Raw genomic sequence first — 21,724 nt, forward strand, 5'->3', positions numbered from 1 at the left:
ACACCATCCAATGGTCACAAACATACTCATCTTGGATCTCATACACCTCTCTCTCACTTATTCTCACACACACACTCATAGGTAAATTATTGGTACATCACACTCTCACTTGACTTAACTTGAGCCCAAAACCCATACATCTTTTTCAAACAAAAAAAGCTCAAAACTTTGATCAAAATTCTCAAAACAATTTCAAGAAAAATACAAATTATGGGATTTACAATGGGACTAAATCTATTGCTATTACTAGCAATGGTTGCTACTAATATTCTTTCACTTTATCATCTTTCAACGACTATGATCTCCACCACTAAACCACCCTCAGCCACCGCTCCACCTGTCCCTGATCACCTTCTCCGGCAACTCCAAACCATACGCGCCACCATCAATCACCTCACGCGCCTCCACCCAAACCCCACAACCACCCCCACCACTACCTCCACAAGCCCTCCATCTGACCTCCTTCTTTACACACAACTTTCCCCCATTGCCTCCGCCTGCCGACACCACCCTGACCTCCTTCACCAATACATGAACTACACCCCTTTCACCACCTGCCCACCGCAGTCCACCGCCGCCGCAGAACCCTTAATTCTCCGTGGCTGCCACCCTCTTCCTCGTCGGAGATGCTTTTCCCAAACACCCACTAAAATACCCACTTCACTTCCGACCAACCCATTTTCCCCGGTGCCGGAAAATGCGATCTTGTGGCAAAACTATCAAAAATGTAAAAACTTTGAGTGTTTAAACAAAAACCCAGATCTTGGTTTTGATCTAAACAAAGAAAAGCTTAAATTTTTAAGCTTTAAAACAGATCTTGATTTGCCAATTGTTCAGTTTCTTGAAATTGCAAGAAAGGTGAAAAGTGTTGTAAGATTAGGCCTAGATATAGGTGGTGGGACAGGTACATTTAGTGCACAAATGAAGTCACAAAACGTAACAATTATAACTACAACAATGAGTATAGGTGCACCATATAATGAAGAGGTTGCACTTAGAGGATTAGTACCATTACATGTGCCATTACAACAAAGATTGCCTGTTTTTGATGGTGTTTTGGATCTTGTAAGATGTGGGCGTGCTTTTAATAGATGGATACCAATACAAGCAATGGAATTTTTGTTATATGATGTTGATAGAGTGTTGAGGGGAGGTGGGTTTTTTTGGATTGATCATTTTTTTAGTAAAAGTGTGGATCTTGATAAGGTTTATGGGCCATTGATTGGGAAGTTAGGGTATAAGAAAGTGAAATGGGCAGTTGGGAATAAGATGGATTCAACTGGTGTGAAGAATAGTGAAGTTTATTTGACTGCTCTTTTGCAAAAACCGGTTTCAAGATGATGATGATAGTGATGATGATTTGTTTTTGGTTTCCGAGGTACGAATTGTGGCTATTATCAAGTTTTTTGTTGTTTATGTTATGTGCATAGTGCAAGTTTTGTTAAATTTTGACTGGTTACATGAGTTTGAAGTTGCATAGTTGGTGAACGTTTGATTGAAATGTGGCAATTAGTTAAGGATTTAAAGGTTGTAAAATGCTAGTTAGGAGTGACGATTTGAGTTTTAGCGATTGTTTAATAATATGATTCGAGTTAGGGAAGGGTTTTTTAGTTGTAATTGAGCTCAAATTTGGTTGTTTTATGATGGTTGACTTTTACCATATGTATTCTCGTAATCCACTTTCTTGGTGTAATTTCTCTTGATTTAAAGAATCTATGATTTCAAATCCGTAGTTTTCTAGATATATATTTTGTTCACTTTTCATTTCTTCCATTGATGTATAACATTTTGTCCCTTGCTTCGTGTATTTGTTTGCTTGCTTACTTGAACGCTTGGCACTCCATTAAGACGACCAAAGGCCATTGATTTGCGTGTCTGTTTTTTTTCACTTGTGTTTCGTGTACACTTTTGGTGGAGTAATCCCACGGCCACAGAGACTTGGCCAATTAAGGAGAATGATGTAGTTCTTATATATTGCATAGTTTGTGAACTTTTGATTGGAACTTTTGTTAAGATGTTAATGCTGTAAACTTGAAAAGTCGGAGCCACAATTTGAGTTCAAATTGCGTTCATTTGTGATGGTGGCCTTTGCTGTTAACTTATCCATGTTTTTGTTTGTTATCCATTATTATGCTGTTCTTTCTCTTGATTGAAAGAAACTGAAAACGATAGTCTTTCATTAACTTAATTCTTTTGTTCTATGTTCTTTTATCTGAAACTAAAGTTCTGTTTACACGCTGTTGGAGGGACTAGGAAGCCCATTACTCACCTCGCTGTTTCTTAAACATTGTATTACAAGTATCAAATCAAATATTGCATTTTGTTTAAGCTATGTAACATGTCCGTATTCAACATTTTAATCGATAGTTTTTCATCTTTGTAACAGGTGCCAGATGACAAGCCGATATCACCTAAACAAGACGTTATCAGTTCTCCATAAGAAGGAAAACCCGTTTGCTTGGTTTCATTTAGATTCAAATCCATGGCTACTTCTTGGTGTCATTTTGCATCAATGTGTATGTTTCAGTTTATGGGAAGTAAAGATCAAGATTACCCTCAATTTTGTAGAACGCAATTTACATGTAACTACGTAAGCAGTCATGTTTTGAATTTGACTGAACATGTCATTTCTCTGCTTGGTGGTTCCTGCCTATTTGATCAAACATAGTGATTTAGCGTTGAATGAATTGATCGGTTTGTGTGGATTGTGAACTAGGTTTAAAATGAGAATATCATTGTATAATTATTTACCTAAAAAATTATTGTGACATACGGAGTATTTTCCATCGCTGAAGAATAAAAAGTTTAATGTTTTTTATTTTAACCAAGTGCAGACCAAAATTAATTACTTACTAATTATAATGGGTTTATTGCTTTTACATGTTAATTATAATGGGTTTGTTGCTTTTACATGTTAAGAGAAAACGAGATTATTTTTAGTTTACAACGTGTTTGATAACATAGTATAAGTATTTATTATGACAACTAAATTAAACTCATGCGTTACATGGTGAATAATTGTAGTCATAAAAATCTGTTAAAAATAAATAATACATCTTTCAAATTTGAAGGATGAAACTATAATATTGTAACAATAATGTAAAATGTAAACATACTTGTTAAAGATATTTACATCATATATAATTAAATATATCTTGATACTAATCAATGAAATTAGTTTTTTAATAATGTTTAAATCACACATCCATGTAACAACATATAAAATCAAAAAATAAAGTATATAAGATACAACCCATAGATAAACCATTAACATAAGTTTAATTTCAATTCATAAAACATAAACGGAAAGGACTAATTTCCAAGTTTTGAATAATTTATTGAATTTGAGTAATAATTTGGATTTGTATTTAATAATTAAAAGGTAAAATAAGATCTTTTAAAATTCAAATGATGAAAAGGAAAAAAAAAATCACTATTTTATCATATTAAATTAAATGCTAGATGGCTTATATATAAAAAAAAAAAAAAATTGGAAACATCAAATATGGGAAAATTACTAATAATGAATTATTATTATCAAGAATGAAAAGGGATCTATACTTTTGAAAGTATCGTGAGTCATCCATATATTCGACTTGTAATTCTTTTTTTACTTTTTATTTATTTTTATTAGTAATTAATGATGATTAGGATAAATAATAATTTTTAAATGAATGCTTAAAATTAGGAAATTAATGTAAATGACACATAATGAAAAATCTTACATGGCATTATCTCATAATAGTCAACTAATAAAAAATCTATCATCTCTTAGTTATATAGAGGGATATGACTACATACACATAATCGTTCGATTTTATCAAATTGACTCTCGCTTATGTCATCATGTAGATAAACTATAAATTAAAATTTCTAATAATCATTATCCAAATATATTATTATATTAGTTTGTAGAAAAAGTCTCATTAATTTATCCTTTTTTGTTTTCCATCAATAATTTACACTTTTTAACCCTGAATACTTAATTTATACATATTTTTAGACATCAACTTAAGAGAATTTTTTTAAAATTTACAATCATTTAATTAATTAATAATTAATTAATTAAAAAAATTTCAACATAATCTCTCAATAAAAGAAGGTACATAATTTTATCCTTTTTTTTATATATTAGCTTTGTGTATTAATGTTTAAAGTTACAATTGTTACTCAAATTAAGAGTCCTAATTGTTATAAAAAAATATGAAAACAATCATAATTGTAATCTAATTATCATACAACAGATGACTGGAAATAAATCTATTCGTGTTATAAACATGCATCATGATCAAATATATATACTTAAGTTTCAACTACAGTATCACAAGTATGTTTATATTTTAATTTTTAATTATCTTTCATAACAATATCACATTATGAGTAAAACTGGTTTCAAAAAGTTCTATGAGAGAGAATAATTATAGCATGTGCCTTGTGGAATGACTACGGCAAACAATTCCATTAATATGTCTCAGCTAATAATAAAAGTGACGAGCCTGTGATTATGGTAATACAACATGCAAAATATAACACTTGAAACCGTATATTTTCAAAATTATAAGCTTTTATGACTTAAATATATGAAAACCTAATATTGATAATATCGTAAATCTCGTGTCCAGTGTTAGACACGGGTCTAAAATCTCGTTCATTCTTATATCATACGTAAATTTTAATTAGCATTTTTCAAATCTTTTTTTTATATTTCTTAACTTAATAAAGTATATTTTAAAAAGATTTAATTTGATTAAAATGTAATTTTTATGTTAATAAAAATAATTATTACGTTTCTTGTTGTGAATAGGTACTAACACCATCCAAAAAAATAAAATTGAGAATTTGGCACTTTATATCCCCTTAATAGTTACTCCATATTTTAATAGATTAAGAATTTAGCCAATCGTTTATTAAATCTTATAAATTTATAATATAAAGTTTTAAACATAAATCACATTAATAATTTATTAAATTGTGTAATTACATTTCATTCATGTATCAAATAAAAGATGTTTATATGTGAATATCATCATACATATGTATAAATAAAAATTGTATACATGTGAACACCATCGTTCACATGTCTATATAAAAGTTGCTTAGATTTGAACATCATCATACATATGCGTTCTAAAAGTTGTTTACATGTGAACATCATCGTCTACATGTGTATATAAAAGTTGTTTAGATTTGAACATTATCACACATACGTGTTCTAAAAGTTGTTTACATGTGAACATCATCGTCCACATTTGTATATAAAAGTTGTTTAGACATGAACATCATAATAAACATGTGTTAATAAAAGTTGTTCACATGTGAACGCAACTCATATATAATTATTTTTAAGTGCATTTGTAAATTTTGTCAAAATAATATGTACCTATATATTTATGTTAATTATGCTAATGTTTAAAAAATTAGAATTATGTGTATTGATAAAAACTCGTAATCTTCATGAAATAGTTCTACAATTTTGAAATCAAGTAACCATTCGAATCGTGAAATTGTGATGCCGAATTTATTGGAGGTGTGGAATTGAAGTTACGCTTTTTTAGTCAATTTTTTGATTCTTGTTTACCCTTTTACAATTTATAATCATTTATTTATTATTTTAAATGCATATTATTTATTAGTCATTGATTAATCTCATTTAATGGTTTAAAATAGTTCTCACAGTTCTCGACAAATATCTAACTATCGTAATAACTTCACTCGTAAGGTGTATATCTAAATATATACACCTGCTAGATTTCCTACCTATTTAGTATGAATCCTTACCGTTTAACTTAGTAAGAAACAAAATCAACCAATAAAAAATCATACCAAATGGAGGCGGGGCCGTACAATCACTTACGTTTTTCAGTGGTACAAATTAGCTTGCCTGATGTGTTTTTTCTTTCACATAACTTGCGTGATGGTTTATGAAAAAATTGGTACGGGTAGTAAAAGTAAGATAAATATTAAGATAGGGTGCATACACTTCTTCATTACCCACCACACACAACTCCATTATCGGCAAAAATTCCAAAAAGGTATGCTATAAATATAAGTACCCATCAATTTGTTCAAGCAACGTAGGATTTAGTTCTATAAGAAAGTAGGTATTTCATTTGTTAACTGGATTTCTAGTAGATTTTCAATGTTTGTTTGAGACTTTTCTTTTTCATTTATATAACTTTAAGTCTTTAATGGAAGAGGATAGAGACAACATAAAGTTGAACTGATTTAAAACTGAACATTTTCAATACTTACACGTAATTATCTCATAAATTCAATAAGTACAAGTTTTGGAACTCAAAATGGACAATTGGCATAATTTTATTTGGTGTTTATGTTTCTTACTAAATACGTTAAATGCTAACGCAGCGTTTGGTTCACAGAATGTTTTGGAAAGGAATGAAATTTTTCAAAGGAATTGGAATTTGAAGGAATGGAATTTGACGGAATGTTTTTGATATTTTGAAAATTCAAATGATGGAAGGAAGGAATTTCATTCCTTATAGAATGAGATTCTCTCTTCTTTGTGCAACCAAACACACTAAGAAATGAAATTCAATTCCAATTCCATCAAATTTTATCAAATTTTGTGAACCAAACGCGACCTAAGAGTTACTAAGTTAAAAAAACTTAGTAGGTGTCTATTTTAAGATATAGACTTTTAAATTATAATATCTAAGTAATTTTGTGTGTTTTAGTAAGTCAAATACGATTCTCAAAGCAGCCTTTTGGAGTTGATTTTTTTAGGTCTAAATGAGTTTGAAAGGTCGTTCGAGTTGTTTTTTAAAGTTTCAAATTAGTTTAAAAGGTCGAAATCTATTGTATACATATGTAATCATAAATTACTTAATACGGATGCATTTTAGTAGGTCAAATATGAATCCCAAAACAACCCGTTAGAGCTGTTTGTCAGAGTTCCAAATGAGCGCCAAAATCTAGTTAAAAGAGCCATTAAAGATCGATCCTAACAGTTGTTACATATGAATGACTTTTATTCAATAAAATAGAATCGATTAGGTAGTGAAAATACTTTTACATATTTATGAGTCATCTCAATGAGTTGGCTAGTTGAAGAGCCACAAAAATTACTTTTACATAATAAGGAACAAGACAGCCAGTAGTAAAATGTCATATAACACCATCCCTATATATTACTTTCCTGATGTAGAAAGAATCCATTAAAAACTAAACCCTCAAAACTGTTAGACAAACGACAACGCAAAAACACAAGTTCCTCAAAGATCATCCTAGATAATCCAACTTCTATACCTGCTTAAAAATCCAAACGCTTCTGGGAATGCACTTATTGTGTACAAAGTAGAGATGCAGCTAAATTCATCTTACAGTCTGCCTAACCTTGATCATTCGTTTCAGCGGAGCTAGCCAGAAGCTGCACTCGTCCCAGTCACTTGTTGTAAGAGCAATCTGCAGCAGCAGCCAATGATTTCAACAACGTACATTTATGCTTTCATTTGTTTGAAACTGATTGTCAATAGCCCGGAGTTGCCAACGAGCAGCTACGGTAACCCAGATTCAGTTGACCCACCCCAATACTTTTTTGGCCATTTTTGAGATATTTAATATTTTCAAATATTAATATCATTTACTATAATGACACAAGTAAAACTTCAAGTACAGCTTAGAGAGGTTTTAAATATACGAGTACACTTTAGTAATACTTGATTTGTGTGTAGTTTCGTCCTATGTCTTGGAGCCCCATATGCTGCTAAATGTAAGGTTGACAATTTGGTTCCAATTAGCAAAAACCTTTTACCATTAAGAAAACAAGACCTGTTCAATCCATTCTACAACTCGTACTTGTTTTATTTAATTCCATTTGACATGCTACCAATATAGGGAAAGGTTCAAATGAGAACTACAAAACCTTGGCCTTCCAGATAATGAAAATTTGATTATAAGGGACTGCTAGCACCAATAATGAAAACTAATCTGATACATGATTACAGTAGCAAGAGAGACAGATTAGGGAGGTCGTGCAACAGAAGAAAAGCAAATTGGTGCGGGTTACAGTGTTGTTAAAGGCGAGCGCCTCTTGCGCCTAGGCGCAAAAGGCGGGCGAGGCGCACCTCCAGCGCCTGAAACCCTAGGCCCAAGTCGACCATGAAAAAGGCGGTCAACAACGGTCAACTGTGGTGGTCAACGACGGTCAAAATGGTTTAATGGGTCAAGATTCATTCAAGATCCGGCCGAATTGTGGCTAGATCTAATGAGTGACCATAGTCGTTTAAGAAGATAAAAGAAGATAGTGAAAATATAAAATGGGGGGAAGAAAAAATTATGTTTTTTTTATATATGTTTATAATAATCTAATAATTTGAAGTTTTTGGTGGAAAAGTTATTTTTTGAATGATATTTGGTTTTATAACTGATATCTGATTTTTTTTTTTACTATTATTTTTCACTATATATAAATATTTACTTAGTGCGCTTTTTTTTTCCCGGGCGTGCGTTTTTTTTTGCGCCTCTCGCCTTTGCCCTATTTGGGGTCTTTGCGCTTTGAGGTCGCCTTCGCTTTTGACAACTATGGCAGGTTAACAACCTAGTCAAGTAGGGTTGACCCGCAAGTCCTTTCTTGGCCGTTTTTTTAAAGTTTAAAGTAGACTAATGTGCCAATGATGATAAGTACAATCATATATTTATATTATTACTAAAAATAGTTGATCTTTAAAAAACTGCTTAATAATAAAAACTAGCCTTTGGGCAACCTAAAACCTTTAACCCATTTGAACCACTTTGACCCACTTTTAGATAGATTTTAATTGACCCGCTCAAGATGTAAGACAACGCCATGCAACCTGGCCAAAAATGTATTAAAAAATTGCCACCAGGACTATTGACCAAAAGAATGCAGCAGGGCACACATATTACTATTTACTTGCTTATTTACCTGGATTTGGAGGGCAGTAGGGAAATCTCCACGATCCAACGCTTGACACAACTGCACAAGCTTTTCAGAAGCATTTTGGGATATATCACCATTGTTTAGTTTCACAAACAACGCACCCAATTTCTTTGAGTTGTCATCAATCTCCCGCTTTTTAGTTGGAGCAGCATGCAAACCCCCCATAACTTCTGATGTCTCCGTAAAAAGTCTTACTAAAGTGCTAATTACTGGCTTTTGGTGTGCTGCAAACACAAAATGTTACACTTCAGTTAATTTAAGTGAAAGTTATTGATATAAATATCATAGAAGCGACTCAGAAAGCATGAAATCTGAATGTTTAAGATTGGCACAGTACAAGAAAAATAACAAACATGCATGACTTGAAAAGAATTACTATTCGAGGTAAAAAAAACAATGGCTTTACCAGGTACATTGGATACATCGGCTGTCTGTACTGTTGGTGGAGGGGCAGGAGGTGCAGCCGGTGGTGAAGGACTAGGCGGTTGAGCTTGACCCGACGTAGATCTCTGCAGTCCTGTATTATTTATAGGCATGAATCCCCTCGTGTGTGGTGTAGGTCCCGCATCCTGTGATATCTTTTGTCCATGTGTAGGAACCATTGGAGATTGAACAGGGCCAAGTGAACCAGATACCGATGGTCCAACTTGGTAATTAGAAATAGTATTCACCTGAGACTAGTACGCGATATGATTTTAGCACAGATATCCTGTGACTTAATAGTCGAATCCTAAAACTTTGAGGTGACGAAATGAGTGGGTAAAAATGTAATGTTTAAGATGGGTTGGCCTGACGCACCTTTTGCCCAAATTTCATCTTTTAAAGTACTATCAACTATGATTACAAAAGTTAAATATTACTTCCAATGGGTAATCTAATTCTACTAAAACATATATTTATGCATTAAAAGTGTAAATTTGGTCTTTTTTCTTGACACCTGTTTGCCCCCAGTTAGAGATGAAAGATAACCAGGATCAACACATTCATATGTACATGGGTCGAAATCGTCACCTCTACCAAACTAAAAAAAGAATGTTTTATGTACACTTACAGGATACAGCTGAGAACCTAAGCTTGGGGGCTGCTGGTATTGATCAACATTTCTAATAATTGGAGGAGTGGTAGGAACAAATCCTTTTGGAGCAGGTTGAGTTGGTGGTTGTGGAGTGAATCCAGCCTAAAAGAATGCATGCAAAAACTTTACTCCTTAATAAACATCAAAGCAATAATTACCCAAAGTTATAGGCACAGTATTTCAGAATAAAAGCGATGCCAATAATGATGTGACGGAATATTATAAAAAAAAATTAAGCTATTTAACACTTCAATCAGTTGCATACCGGAGGAAATTGATCTGATGGAGCTGGAATAAAAGTAGTAGGTTGTTGCTGTGGAACAAATGTATTAGGCTGTTGCTGTGGAACAAATGTAGTAGGTTGTGGAACAAATGAAGAAGGCTGTTGCTGTTGATTCTGAGTACCGTATGAAGAACCAGGTGTTTGTTGATAGTTTTGACGATAAGAAGAGCCATCCTAAAGAGTAGCAATACAATCAATAGAAGAAAACAAACACATATGAGAAAACGATTCTCCTTACTTTCCTTTCCTATTACTCTTTATGGTCTCCAAAAGAATTATATCAGAGTTTTTAATATCAAATTCACTAAGAGGTGGCAACTTTAACCCATATATATTTGTGAATGCGTCTATTCTTGTTATGTACTCTCTAACATGTTTAATTAAGAAAGTGGATATTTTAACCCATTTACGGTATATATTTTTTTAGAGCATAAAACCTCCTAGTCCATTTTCTAAAACAAAAACTATTGATGAAATCTAACATCTAAGACAGTACTCACATTCGGGACAGTTACTATTATTTATAAAGATCTTTAGACAAAAAGTGCTTCGTGCCCTTACTACCCGTACGGAAAAAAAAAACTAATTTAGTAATTTTGAAACCTATTACCCAACCTCCCCACTTTGTTCACCAGCCATAGTCAGTTGCCACTACCAATATGCATATTCCCCTTCTCTACAGCTCTGAGAATAGCATGTGGTTTGCTCATTATATAAACTTAGACCCTTCACTTAAGATTCTATCTGAAATGCGTGAAAATATAGAAGAAAATAAAGTAAACAGTACCTGATAATAGTTTCCAGAAGGTCCAGCGCCTGAATATGTATGGTTCACTCCATATGAAGGTGTTTCTGGTAACCGAGAGTTTCCAGAATTTATAGAACCACTCACCTTTTCCTCTGCATAATAAAAATAGACAGAATCGACAACAAGCACCACCAAAAATACATATGTACTTGGACAAAGAGAATAGTGCAGATAAATGGCCATTAAGGACAAGATGGATGAAAGATACAAAATATAAACCTCCTAAAGATGATAAGAAACCTAAAATGTAAAGATGACATAAGTGTCCTATTTGAAACAAAGTCAACCCATTTTATCTATCATTGCAGTTTTAGTCTTTTACATTATGGAAGATAGAACAGTCAGAAATGGGTAAAACAGGTAGATAACATTAATCACGGTATTATCATGGCTCACAAGTATTTTCAAAAAACGAGCTTATTAATTATCAATTTATCATATTACTATATTGTTAGAAGATTGGAGATATATCAGAAAGACACAAATATCATCTATCACCCAGAATAATGTGTACCTGGTTCTGATGAATGGGCTATCCGATCACGCAAAATCACCAGTTCAGGAGACAGATTATCAGAGCCCATTAACCTCAAATATTCCATAGCTGTTGTTAAGAGTCCTTGACTTGCTAATATTTCAACATATTTTTCAACAAGTTTGCATAAGGAAGCACTAAATCTCTTCTGCCCAGTTGCTAAAGCCAGGATCACAGTTTTCTCCATTAAATCCTAATACCCCAATAAGATATCAGTTATTAGTGCATCATAGACCAGAAGGTTGTGGATTCAAGTCTCTCTAAAGACAACTGGTGTGAATAATAGGTGGTTAGAAGTATATTTCTTAGCCTTTCACGGGGGTGGGGGTAGAGGAATGCACCAGGAACAGAAACTAAACTTTCAAGATGATGCCTACCTGAAGAAGCTCAACATATGTTTTTCCCTCATGCTCAGTGGTGACATTCTTTGACCAGATTTCAACTGTTCTGTCGATATTTCCAGAACATATATAACAAAGGGTTGCAGCTAGTGTATTACCAGAAGCTCTGAGTCTAGAAGCAAGAGCATCGCATAGCAAAGTCCAATCATCCCCCTGAGCAAACTGTGTCATAAAAGCATTGGCAGTCAACATAAACAACAATGGAAGAAGAATAAACCTAAGCATAGATGGAAATATTACATAATTTGCAAACTCATTACTCATGACTTAACTTACAGTGCAGAGAAGGGCAAGCGTCTCCTTCCATGATTTTAAGGGTCTTGTCTTTACTAGGCTGACAAGGTCATTGTTCACCATTGCAGCAACGACCTGTTGGTCAACAGAAACAAAATTGCTAATCGGACCACAAGAATAGAGTGCATCATAAAACATGAAATTATGAACACTTTAAATAACAAAAAGTCGGAAGAAATTGTACCTTCAAGTAAGGAGAACTATTCTTTCTAAGGTATTGATCACGTGTGCTCTCCCACAGAGAAGTGCCACCAACTTGTGCAATAACCAATGCATCTGCCATCTTATTTGCAGCTATGCACTGTGCAACAGCTCCCTTGTAATCTCCAACAACCAAAGCACGTTGGACACCATCATCAAATGAAGAGTCGGTAATGCCTTCTACTGAATCGCTTTCCTTTGTTGGTTCTTCCCCACCTTCAATACCAAAGTTATTGACTGATGTTGACAAAGGCGTCTCAGTTTTAGGGCTTGGAAGATTGTTGAAGAAATCTTCCCCATAATCTGTAGGTGACAAATGGTTGCCACCCATATATCCTTCTCTAGCTACTTCACTTTCTTTAAGATTCAGAGAATCCATATCGTGAGAAATATCTTCTATTGTTTCATTTACTTCTTCTGCAGGTAAACTGAAGCCAAGGTGGTTTAGAAGCTTTGTTCTTGCTGTTCCCTCATCTTCAAACATGACCTTCAGAAATCCCCAGGTTTCCCTGTCGTCTTCAGACCTGCTTCAACAAGTTTTCAGAATAACTGTGGTAGAACAGCAGATACAACTTATTACTTTTTAAAAAACGTACCCAGATTCTTGATACTTTTGATCACATAGAAGTCTCAGTGAGGATCGATCTCCACTCTTCATCGCAACTTCAAACTCGGATGAGGTACTCACTAAGTTGAGTTCAGTAACCAAGTCCCGGACATTGACCTGAACAGACGTACAGATAATGGGGTAAATAATTATAGTCAATGAAATAGGTGTGTAAAAGCTGTACCTCTGAATGTCCAGATGAGGAACCAGTCGAGTGAAAAGAAACGAGCTTGCCACCAAAACCAAATGTGACTCCAGCTTTGCGCTGGTACCATTTTGGGGCTCTTAAAGGCGCTGCACAAACAAACATGAATAAATTATAGACAGATTAAATCGATATATGAACAATATCATGACCAAAATTCACAAGAGCTCCTAGTGTACCTTTTCACATTCACTATGGCACTACATACAGAATTAGTATCAACTCAGTCAAATAGCAAACTATATAAAAATTCAACACACATTTTGAATTGACCATAGATAATACAAATCATTTTATTTTGGAAAAAAAAATAAAATCAAAATTACAATAACTAAACCATGATGTAGAAGTGTCATAGCAATTACTTTAACATAAAGGGGGTTTGCTAACCATGGCCCCAGGAAATATGGTATTATATGTGTTTTTTATCACCATTTCATCCATAGAACGCTTATCATTAGATATAAACAAGTTATCTATAAGAATGTATTTATTAGTATATAATCAAATAGCAAAGAAATTTAAAACCAAATAATCAGATAGCACACAAACAAACTACTACCAAAAGAAGACCATAAACACCAAATAAGTAAAAGTCTGTTGAGGAACACGAAGAAAAAAATTTACTTGAGACAAGATAACTCTCTCCAACGCCATACCGAGCACAAGCCTGCAAAAAGAGCAAATATAAGCTTCCTTAAGAGTTAAGTAGATACTATAAATATGATCTCTAACTATAAAAGCAGCTTGTTATACATGTTACACTTGTAATAACGGAAAAGTAACATTTACACAGCGTAAAATGGTCAATAGTCTGACAAAATTGTAAAAGCTACAAAAATTTATACAAAAAGACAGGCAAGATGCTGTTCAAAATCATTTTAGACCCTGCTAGACCAGTAGTTCATATAATGATGGCATTCCAGTCATGTAGGACTCATAAAATCAAACTTTACACATTCAATTGAAATGAGTCAATATTAGAAAGCAAACCAGCAACACCATACAAAATGGAAGGACTTAGATAGGTGCAAACTTGGCGAACCTCAATATTATAAATACCGATTTTTCCATCAAATGAAGAGGCCGATATAACCCCTGGCTTCTTCGGATACCAGTGCACATCAAAGTTCCAATTGGTTCCAGCTGGAAGTTCAGAGACAATCTGCACGTACGTTTTCATCAGGATAGGATATTGTTTGAAGAAAGAAAAAAGGTCAAGTACTAGGATCCTCAAAGAACAAAATCATGAGTCTAGAACAGCCAATAAAGTGGTTGACAGACCTCAGCCGAATTAGTGTCCCAGCAAATAGTGCGGTTATCTTTGGCACAGGTAAGCAAATATGAGCTATCATTAGGACACCAAGACATTGCAACAACCCCTGATATATTAGTTAGCTAGGATTAGGATAATGCATGCATAAAACAGAAAGGAAAAGTTTCACATCTATTAGAATACATATATATATAGAGAGAGAGAGAGAGAGTGAGAGAGGAAAAGGTTCATGTGAGAACCATTTCAATTGGAAGAACCATGAGAACTTTTAATTTATAACCTGGTGTTCATATGTTATTCACATGTGTGAACAAATTTGTTCACATATATACAGATCAAGTTAGACTTATATTACTTATGTTCATATGTGAATAGTTCTCTTAATTTACAGGAGTGTTCCATTATCCAAAAAAAAAAATGTGAATAGTTCTCTTATGAACCTTACCCTGCATATAGATACACATACAAAAACATAGGGACAGGATCAAATAAAAAAAAGACCCAATTGGAACACACGAAATCTCAATTTCACACTTGACTACAAAAAAATGGTTTTTGAATTTTTCCACCTTATGTGCTTCATTTTTTAAACAATTCAAAATTTGCGATGTTCAAAGCGAGTTTTTCATACACAATACAGAAACATGACCAAGTTTTATTTACAAAAATGCCATTTTGGGAGGTGTTCTTACAAATTTGGTCATTTTTACAATAGCTCGGACCTATATATGCATAAAAACAGACAGAACTCCCAAATTTGTTTATATACACATTGTGCCTATATATTAATGTGTTATCCCATGACAGTGGAAGGCGGTAAGGGGAACAGTGGAAATTATCACCAGACTTACATATCTAACACATTACACTCGTTACAAATAACTGAAGAATAAGATCATCATAAGCAATAGATTAACGGATAAATGAGTACCGCCATACCTTTAGTGTGACCTACCAACTCCCTAAGAGGGGACATTGTGTTCCGCATGTCCCATATCTGCAAGAGGAGAATTGGTAAGCATAAATTTACATGAATAACCAATTTCCATACATACAATATATATGTATAAAAAAGAACAGATTAGTACCCTCAAAGAAGGTGAACTATCATCATCTGAAGCAACAATAAGTTGTGTTGCAAAATCTGGATGCCACTGCAAAACAGAGCATCGTCTTCTAACTGAATCTGAGAAACTGTAAATTGGGAAGTTCTTACATATAAGTTAACAGTTTCAGTACTGCATCAGATAATCATAGAGCCAGATTCCAGGAACTCACCTTATAATAGGCTTTTGCTTCCTCAGGTCCCAAACCACTAAAGAAACACACAAAATGTACCGTCAGTTTTGCTAAGCTACACTAGCTTATACTAACTAATCTCGGTTTTGGTTCTTGCTAAGTTACCGTAGCTAAAAGTTAAACTCGGTTTCAGTTCATACCAGTAGTTCCATTAAAGGAAGTGGATGCCAGAATAGGCTGAACCTTCTTATTCCAAGATAAGAACGATATTTCACCCTGTGTAGCAGATCCACTTCCCTGCAGATAGATGTTTAACAAGCTAAAGTTATAGCTAGATACACAGCAAGTAACTTCCAACTATATCACACTAACCGAAATAATAATGAGCATAGATACAATACAAGTCACTAAAATCAACAATCAAGTAGAGAAAAAAGTAAAGCGGTAAATGAACAAAAAAAGCAAGAAAAACGTTGGATCGACTCGACGTAAACATAACAATGCAGCTAATGTTTACTAAAACAATGCATAGGACACCCTCTTAAAAGCAAATTATATAATCTAAAAGTGAAATGTAATCTATAGTATAAAAACTGCCACCACTGAGTGTACACATAACCCTTTCAATCATGGCCGCTCTAAAAAAAAAAAAAAAACCTTCAATCATGACAAAAGAAAATAAGAAAGGCAGGGATAGCCTAGTATGTCTAATTTCTGAAACCCACGTCTCCTCTCTATGCTTGGGCCATATACGGGAATAAATAGAACGAATCATGGAATCACAAAGAGAAGTTGTAGCAGTACTCGTGAAATAAGAGATTGTAAGTTTGACAACTCAATTAAGCTACCTTTAGAGGCGGGAAATGTGTAGGTTCTGCTGGTTTAGCAATATCCCATATACAAATGTCACCTTCTTCAGCACCAGAAGCAAGATGATTGGGTGAAAGAGAACTAAATTCCAAGCCACGAACCTGTAAAATAAATTCGAATACAACCAATGAAAAGTTAACAAAATCCTGAGTGTAAAAGTTGGATATTTGAAAGCATTGATATTGCATTCTACAAAAACTTACAGGCCCTTTGTGTCTTGATAAGTTTTGAACAAAAGAGCTTTCAGTTTCCTCCGAGCTACAGTCCATCAAAAATAATAAGAGTTTCACATGCAAATTTCCTTGACATCATGATAAACCATAACACTACTACATATTTCAAATCAAAATGGTCTAAAGGATAAATTTCCCTATATAAAAGAAGATTTCTCCACTCTAGAAATAAAACCATAAGCCAATTGTTTTTGGTACATCTCTACTACATGATTCGTATGGGTTACATTTCCTATATTGCTTTCTTCTGCAACTGTGTCTAGTATTTTGAATCGTTAAAAAGCATATCAAAACATTAGTTATGATTCTAGAATGACGAGAGAAAATGATGAGTTTGAATCGTTTGGTTGGTTCCTACAAGATGTAAAACACTAAACAAACATATATCCATATTCCAAGGGACTGTAGTAAGAATTACAACGAGTTCGCTATATGTAACTAACATCAATGAACACCGTATAAGTAGGGCATTCCATAAGATAACTCCTATGCAGGTCAAGTGCGAAAACAAGTAGAACCCGATACATCAGTAGAACACATTCTGAAAACAGTCAAAATAAGTTCTAAATAATTGCAGTATAATCATAAATACCAAACAAAAAGGAAACAAAACATCGCATAAACTGACACATAAAAGTTAAATACAACAAATAACATGTTCTTCCCTCCTTTCCTTCCCACACAATACAACATACTATGACACACAACAGAGATCCTCATTCCCTGATAAGGTTGCAGAGTATATCCTTAAATAACGATAAAACGTTGATATTAAAAGTTCATTAAACATAAGAAAGCAATGTGAGGGAGTGTTGAATAGCAAAAAAATGATACCAACTTGCCTAACATATAGAGGTCCTTTTAAATGTCTAAGAGTTAAAAGCATGACAGCAAAGTATTCACCATTTGCCACTTAAACCTGCAGACTTATCACACATTTTTAAAACGAACCATCCCTTTCTCTTATCATATCAAAGAACCCGTACTATAATTCTACAAGCTTGGCTCTCTTTTATAATTCCAAAGGTAAACACAAACCTCTTGAACAGCCAAAAGAGTAGTGATACAACTAATTACTTATCAAGCACACAAACACCAGTAAAATGACACTCACCCTAACTAAATCAAAACAATATATTAAACTCTAAACAGAAGAAGAAGAAAAACTAGCATCTGTTCAAGTCTAATAAAATTTAACTAACCATCACGAATAGCATCAATCATAAATTGCGACAAATTGAACTTCCAATTAGAGGAACATATAAATTAAAGAACCTATATCCACTAATCCGTCATACAACATTTTATCCCTATCCCCAAACCCACATTTTAAAGTAAGTAGCTCCAATAAGAACACGCCACATCACAATCTCTTCCCGCCCAATATTTATGTGAAACATCACCCATTCTCCTCCTCTATTACACCGTTTCTAGCAGCTGCCAAAAACATCTAGAAACTGCCGTGAAGCACAGAAAACCATCAAAACTTCAAAAACCCGTCAAAAATTATTCACCAGCACCACATAATGCCGTTCTAAAAATATGTATATATATAAACACATACACATATAAATTGATCAAGTTGCCGTTCTAAAAAAAAATAAAAATAAAATAAAATTGGATCAACTTTAATAATTTCTTAGCTGATTAAAAATTGCAACAACTATAAGAGTACATCGAAATCTTAATCTTAATCTTAATATATACTAGAAGACAGTTGAACTAATGACTTATTAACCAATTAGATCGCTCAATTTCATCAAACTGACTCTTGCTTATGTCATCATTTAGATCAACTATAAATTAAAATTTCTAATAATCATTATCCAGATATATTATTATAGTAGTATTCATATTAATTTGTAGAAAAAGTGTCATTAATTTACACTTTTTTGCTTTCCATCAATAATTTACACTTTTTAACCCTGAATACTTAATTTATATTTATTTTTACTCATCATTGAGAAGATTTTTTTAAAACTTTTTAAAAAGGTTACAAAAAGTATTTATATTTAACTTTTTAAAGTTACAATTGTCACTCAAATCAAGAATCCTAATTGTTATCAAAGAATATGAAAACAATCCTAATTGTTATCTAATTATCATATGACCGATGATTGAAAATAAACCTATTCGTGTTATGGGCCCGCGTCATGATCACATACATATATTTGAATGTCAAGTACATGATCACAAGTATGTTTATTTTTTAATTCTTAATTATCTTTCATAATAATATCACATTATGAATACAACCGGTTTCAAAATATTCTATAATAGAGAAATTATTGTAGCATGTGTCTTGTGAGATGACTACGACAAACAGTTCCATCAATATGTCCAGTGACGAACCTATGATTATTGTATTACAACTTGCAAAGTATAACACTTGGAACCGTATATCTTCAAAATTATAAGCTTTTATGAATTAAATGTATGAACTAATATTGATAATATCGTAATCCTGGACACGGGTCTAAAATCTAGTAAACTTCTATACAGGTGAACATATCAAGAAAGAATTTATCCTAGAATAAAACCCATAATGTCGTATAACATTACAACTAATTAACTAAACCACATATACATAATACATATATATAGGCGTAGATACATCCATACATTCATATATATTGAGATATATATATAGATATAGATAGATACACAAAAATAACAACTATCATGAATAACCAGTGAAAGTCATATATATATATAGAGAGAGAGAGAACCTGATGAGTAGTCTAGGATTCCAGAGACCAATATTACCATCAACACAGCCACCAGCTAAAATCCCATGCGAAAACTCTTGGGAGACGGAAGACGGAGATTTACCCCAAGACAATCTATTAAAAGGCTCAGAACTAGCTACTGCACCTAATAACGGCAGATTCCGATCATCCGATTGGAAATCAAGTTTGAAAATTTCCAGATTCGCAGATGAACTAAACGACATATCCACCGCTCCGGCCATTGTTCCGGCAGCGAAGAATGGCGCGTCCGGTGCAAACGCCACCGATGCCGATCTGGTTACTTCCTTTATACACGGTGATGATGATGAATTGTAATCCATGTTTGATTTGATTTTTTAGAATGAATTGTTGTTGTATTAAATCAAATCAAATGGATCAATTTAGGGATTTGATGAAAGTTAGGGCTTGTGTGTGTGTGTGTGTGTGTGTCGTTAATATTTTCGTGATCAAGTACGGACTAATATCATTTTTTGTTTTCGACATGGCTTTTATATAAAGATAAACAATTAATATTTCTAAAACATTTTAATTTTAGTTGGAAACTAGATTATATCGATCTTTATTATTATTATTATTATTATTATTATTATTATTATTATTATTATTATTATTATTATTACTCCGTATCCGTATCCGTATCCGTATATGTAATAAAGAAGGATTGTTTTTTAAATTATTTTTATAAACAACTATGATGTGGCATGTCAAAAAATTTTTAAAATGTTTTTATTTTATTTATGATGTCATATCTAGTTGATAAAATTTTAAAGATAAATAGCCAATTAAATATTTTCAAAATGTTTTATTTTATTTATGATATCTACAAATTTATTTTTTTATTAGAAAACAAAATAAATACTTTTTATATAATATAATATCATAAATGTTTTTTTATGTTTTATTAATGCAATATGTAGTAATATATATAATTATTGTGTTAATCAATTTAATATCTTCAAGCCGAGTTATAATATATCAATAACAAAAACTATATACACTTTTTTAAATTTTTATTGCTTTTAAAATTTTATTAAAAGTGTCGGGGTTAAAACCGGGTTGATTAACTAGTAAACATATATAACAAAATTGAAAAGCAATAATGTTATATATGTTTACATTTATATGTTTACAGCTAAATGAATTTAATTATATATATAGAAAAAGAATTGCATAATTTAGATATTAAAAAGATGACAACCAAGCGGTCAGTATGTTAGCGGTTGGAACCCGAACGCACCTCTAGAGACCAAGGGTGCAATAACACGGCTCGCATGCTTTTAAAGAGGTCAATTCCCCATAGTTTTGGGCATTTACCTCTTCAGCCGCGTGTGGGTCGTGTTATCGCACCCTTGGTCTCCAGGGGTGCCTTCGGGTATTGCCCGTTTGGATGTCACTGTTAGGATTCGAATAACTAAAAAACTAACAAGCCGTTTTTAAAAAAATAAAATAAAAAATAAAATAAGAGAGATTTTAGTGATCAATAATCCACATGCCTAATCTTTATATTATATTTGTATCATTTTGTTAATTTAACAAATATAAATGAAAGATGTTGAAATTTAGTGATATTGTTATTTTTATAACTTTGTATTTTTTGATTATTTCTAGACACTATATATATAGATCAGATATATGTTTTATTTAAATATCATAAACTATTAATGATATAAAGTTAAATACTTATAATTATACATATATTTATTACATTATATGATAAAAGCATATATAAAATAATGTCAGAACTTAATTACAGTTAAAAAAAATCAAAAAAATGATTTAAAGAAAAAAGTATAAAGTTTATGAATTAAATTCATAAATATATCATTAAATCAATTAGTTTCTATAATTATAAAATGTAAAAAATTACTTTTCATAATTAATGACTATATTTAAGTTTATTAAATGAAAATTAAATACAGAGAAGTTATAAAAGGTATATCACATCATCATTCTCATTTAATGGTTTTAATTAAAAGTTGAACTTTATATCCAAACTAATGTACTTGAAAATTAAGGTTTCTCTTTTA

The 21,724-nt window shown here is 32.5% G+C and overlaps 2 protein-coding genes across 3 annotated transcripts; one reads left to right on the forward strand and one right to left on the reverse strand.

Annotated features, from left to right (window-relative positions):
• Positions 1-2,743, forward strand: LOC122592442 (probable methyltransferase At1g29790). Its single transcript, XM_043764669.1, has 2 exons — positions 1-1,378; positions 2,387-2,743. Exon 1 carries the CDS (start codon positions 211-213, stop codon positions 1,339-1,341), a length of 1,131 nt encoding a protein of 376 aa, XP_043620604.1. The 5' UTR covers positions 1-210; the 3' UTR covers positions 1,342-1,378; positions 2,387-2,743.
• Positions 2,744-6,986: 4,243 nt separating this feature from the next.
• LOC122590897 (protein transport protein SEC31 homolog B-like) lies at positions 6,987-20,143 on the reverse strand. 2 transcript variants are annotated; one of them, XM_043763075.1, is made up of 22 exons: positions 19,677-20,143; positions 16,918-16,972; positions 16,693-16,815; positions 16,045-16,141; positions 15,884-15,920; positions 15,694-15,799; positions 15,545-15,602; positions 14,614-14,711; positions 14,375-14,494; positions 13,957-13,999; positions 13,309-13,418; positions 13,114-13,241; positions 12,501-13,041; positions 12,299-12,391; positions 11,999-12,184; positions 11,601-11,814; positions 11,066-11,178; positions 10,261-10,452; positions 9,972-10,097; positions 9,327-9,591; positions 8,906-9,144; positions 6,987-7,422 (listed from the first exon to the last, which is right to left on the reverse strand). In XM_043763075.1, the coding sequence occupies exons 1-22, from the start codon at positions 20,015-20,017 to the stop codon at positions 7,333-7,335; spliced, it is 3,375 nt and encodes a 1,124-aa protein (XP_043619010.1). In that variant the 5' UTR covers positions 20,018-20,143; the 3' UTR covers positions 6,987-7,332. The 2 variants fall into 2 exon arrangements, with proteins under 2 accessions (XP_043619010.1, XP_043619009.1); XM_043763074.1 differs by having other exon boundaries at positions 9,327-9,597.
• Positions 20,144-21,724: the final 1,581 nt, after the last annotated feature.

This window comes from Erigeron canadensis, chromosome 3, assembly GCF_010389155.1.
Source record: "Erigeron canadensis isolate Cc75 chromosome 3, C_canadensis_v1, whole genome shotgun sequence".
NCBI lineage: Eukaryota > Viridiplantae > Streptophyta > Magnoliopsida > Asterales > Asteraceae > Erigeron > Erigeron canadensis.

Coding starts and splice junctions, on each gene's coding strand:
- LOC122592442 (XM_043764669.1), top strand. CDS start 211: ATGGGATTTACAATGGGACTAAATCTATTGCTATTACTAGCAATGGTT.
- LOC122590897 (XM_043763074.1), bottom strand. CDS start 20,017: ATGGATTACAATTCATCATCATCACCGTGTATAAAGGAAGTAACCAGA. Junction 11,815..11,998: donor CATATGTTGAGCTTCTTCAG/GTAGGCATCATC, acceptor TTGGGGTATTAG/GATTTAATGGAGAAAACTGT. Junction 9,145..9,326: donor CGATGTATCCAATGTACCTG/GTAAAGCCATTG, acceptor TTGTGTTTGCAG/CACACCAAAAGCCAGTAATT.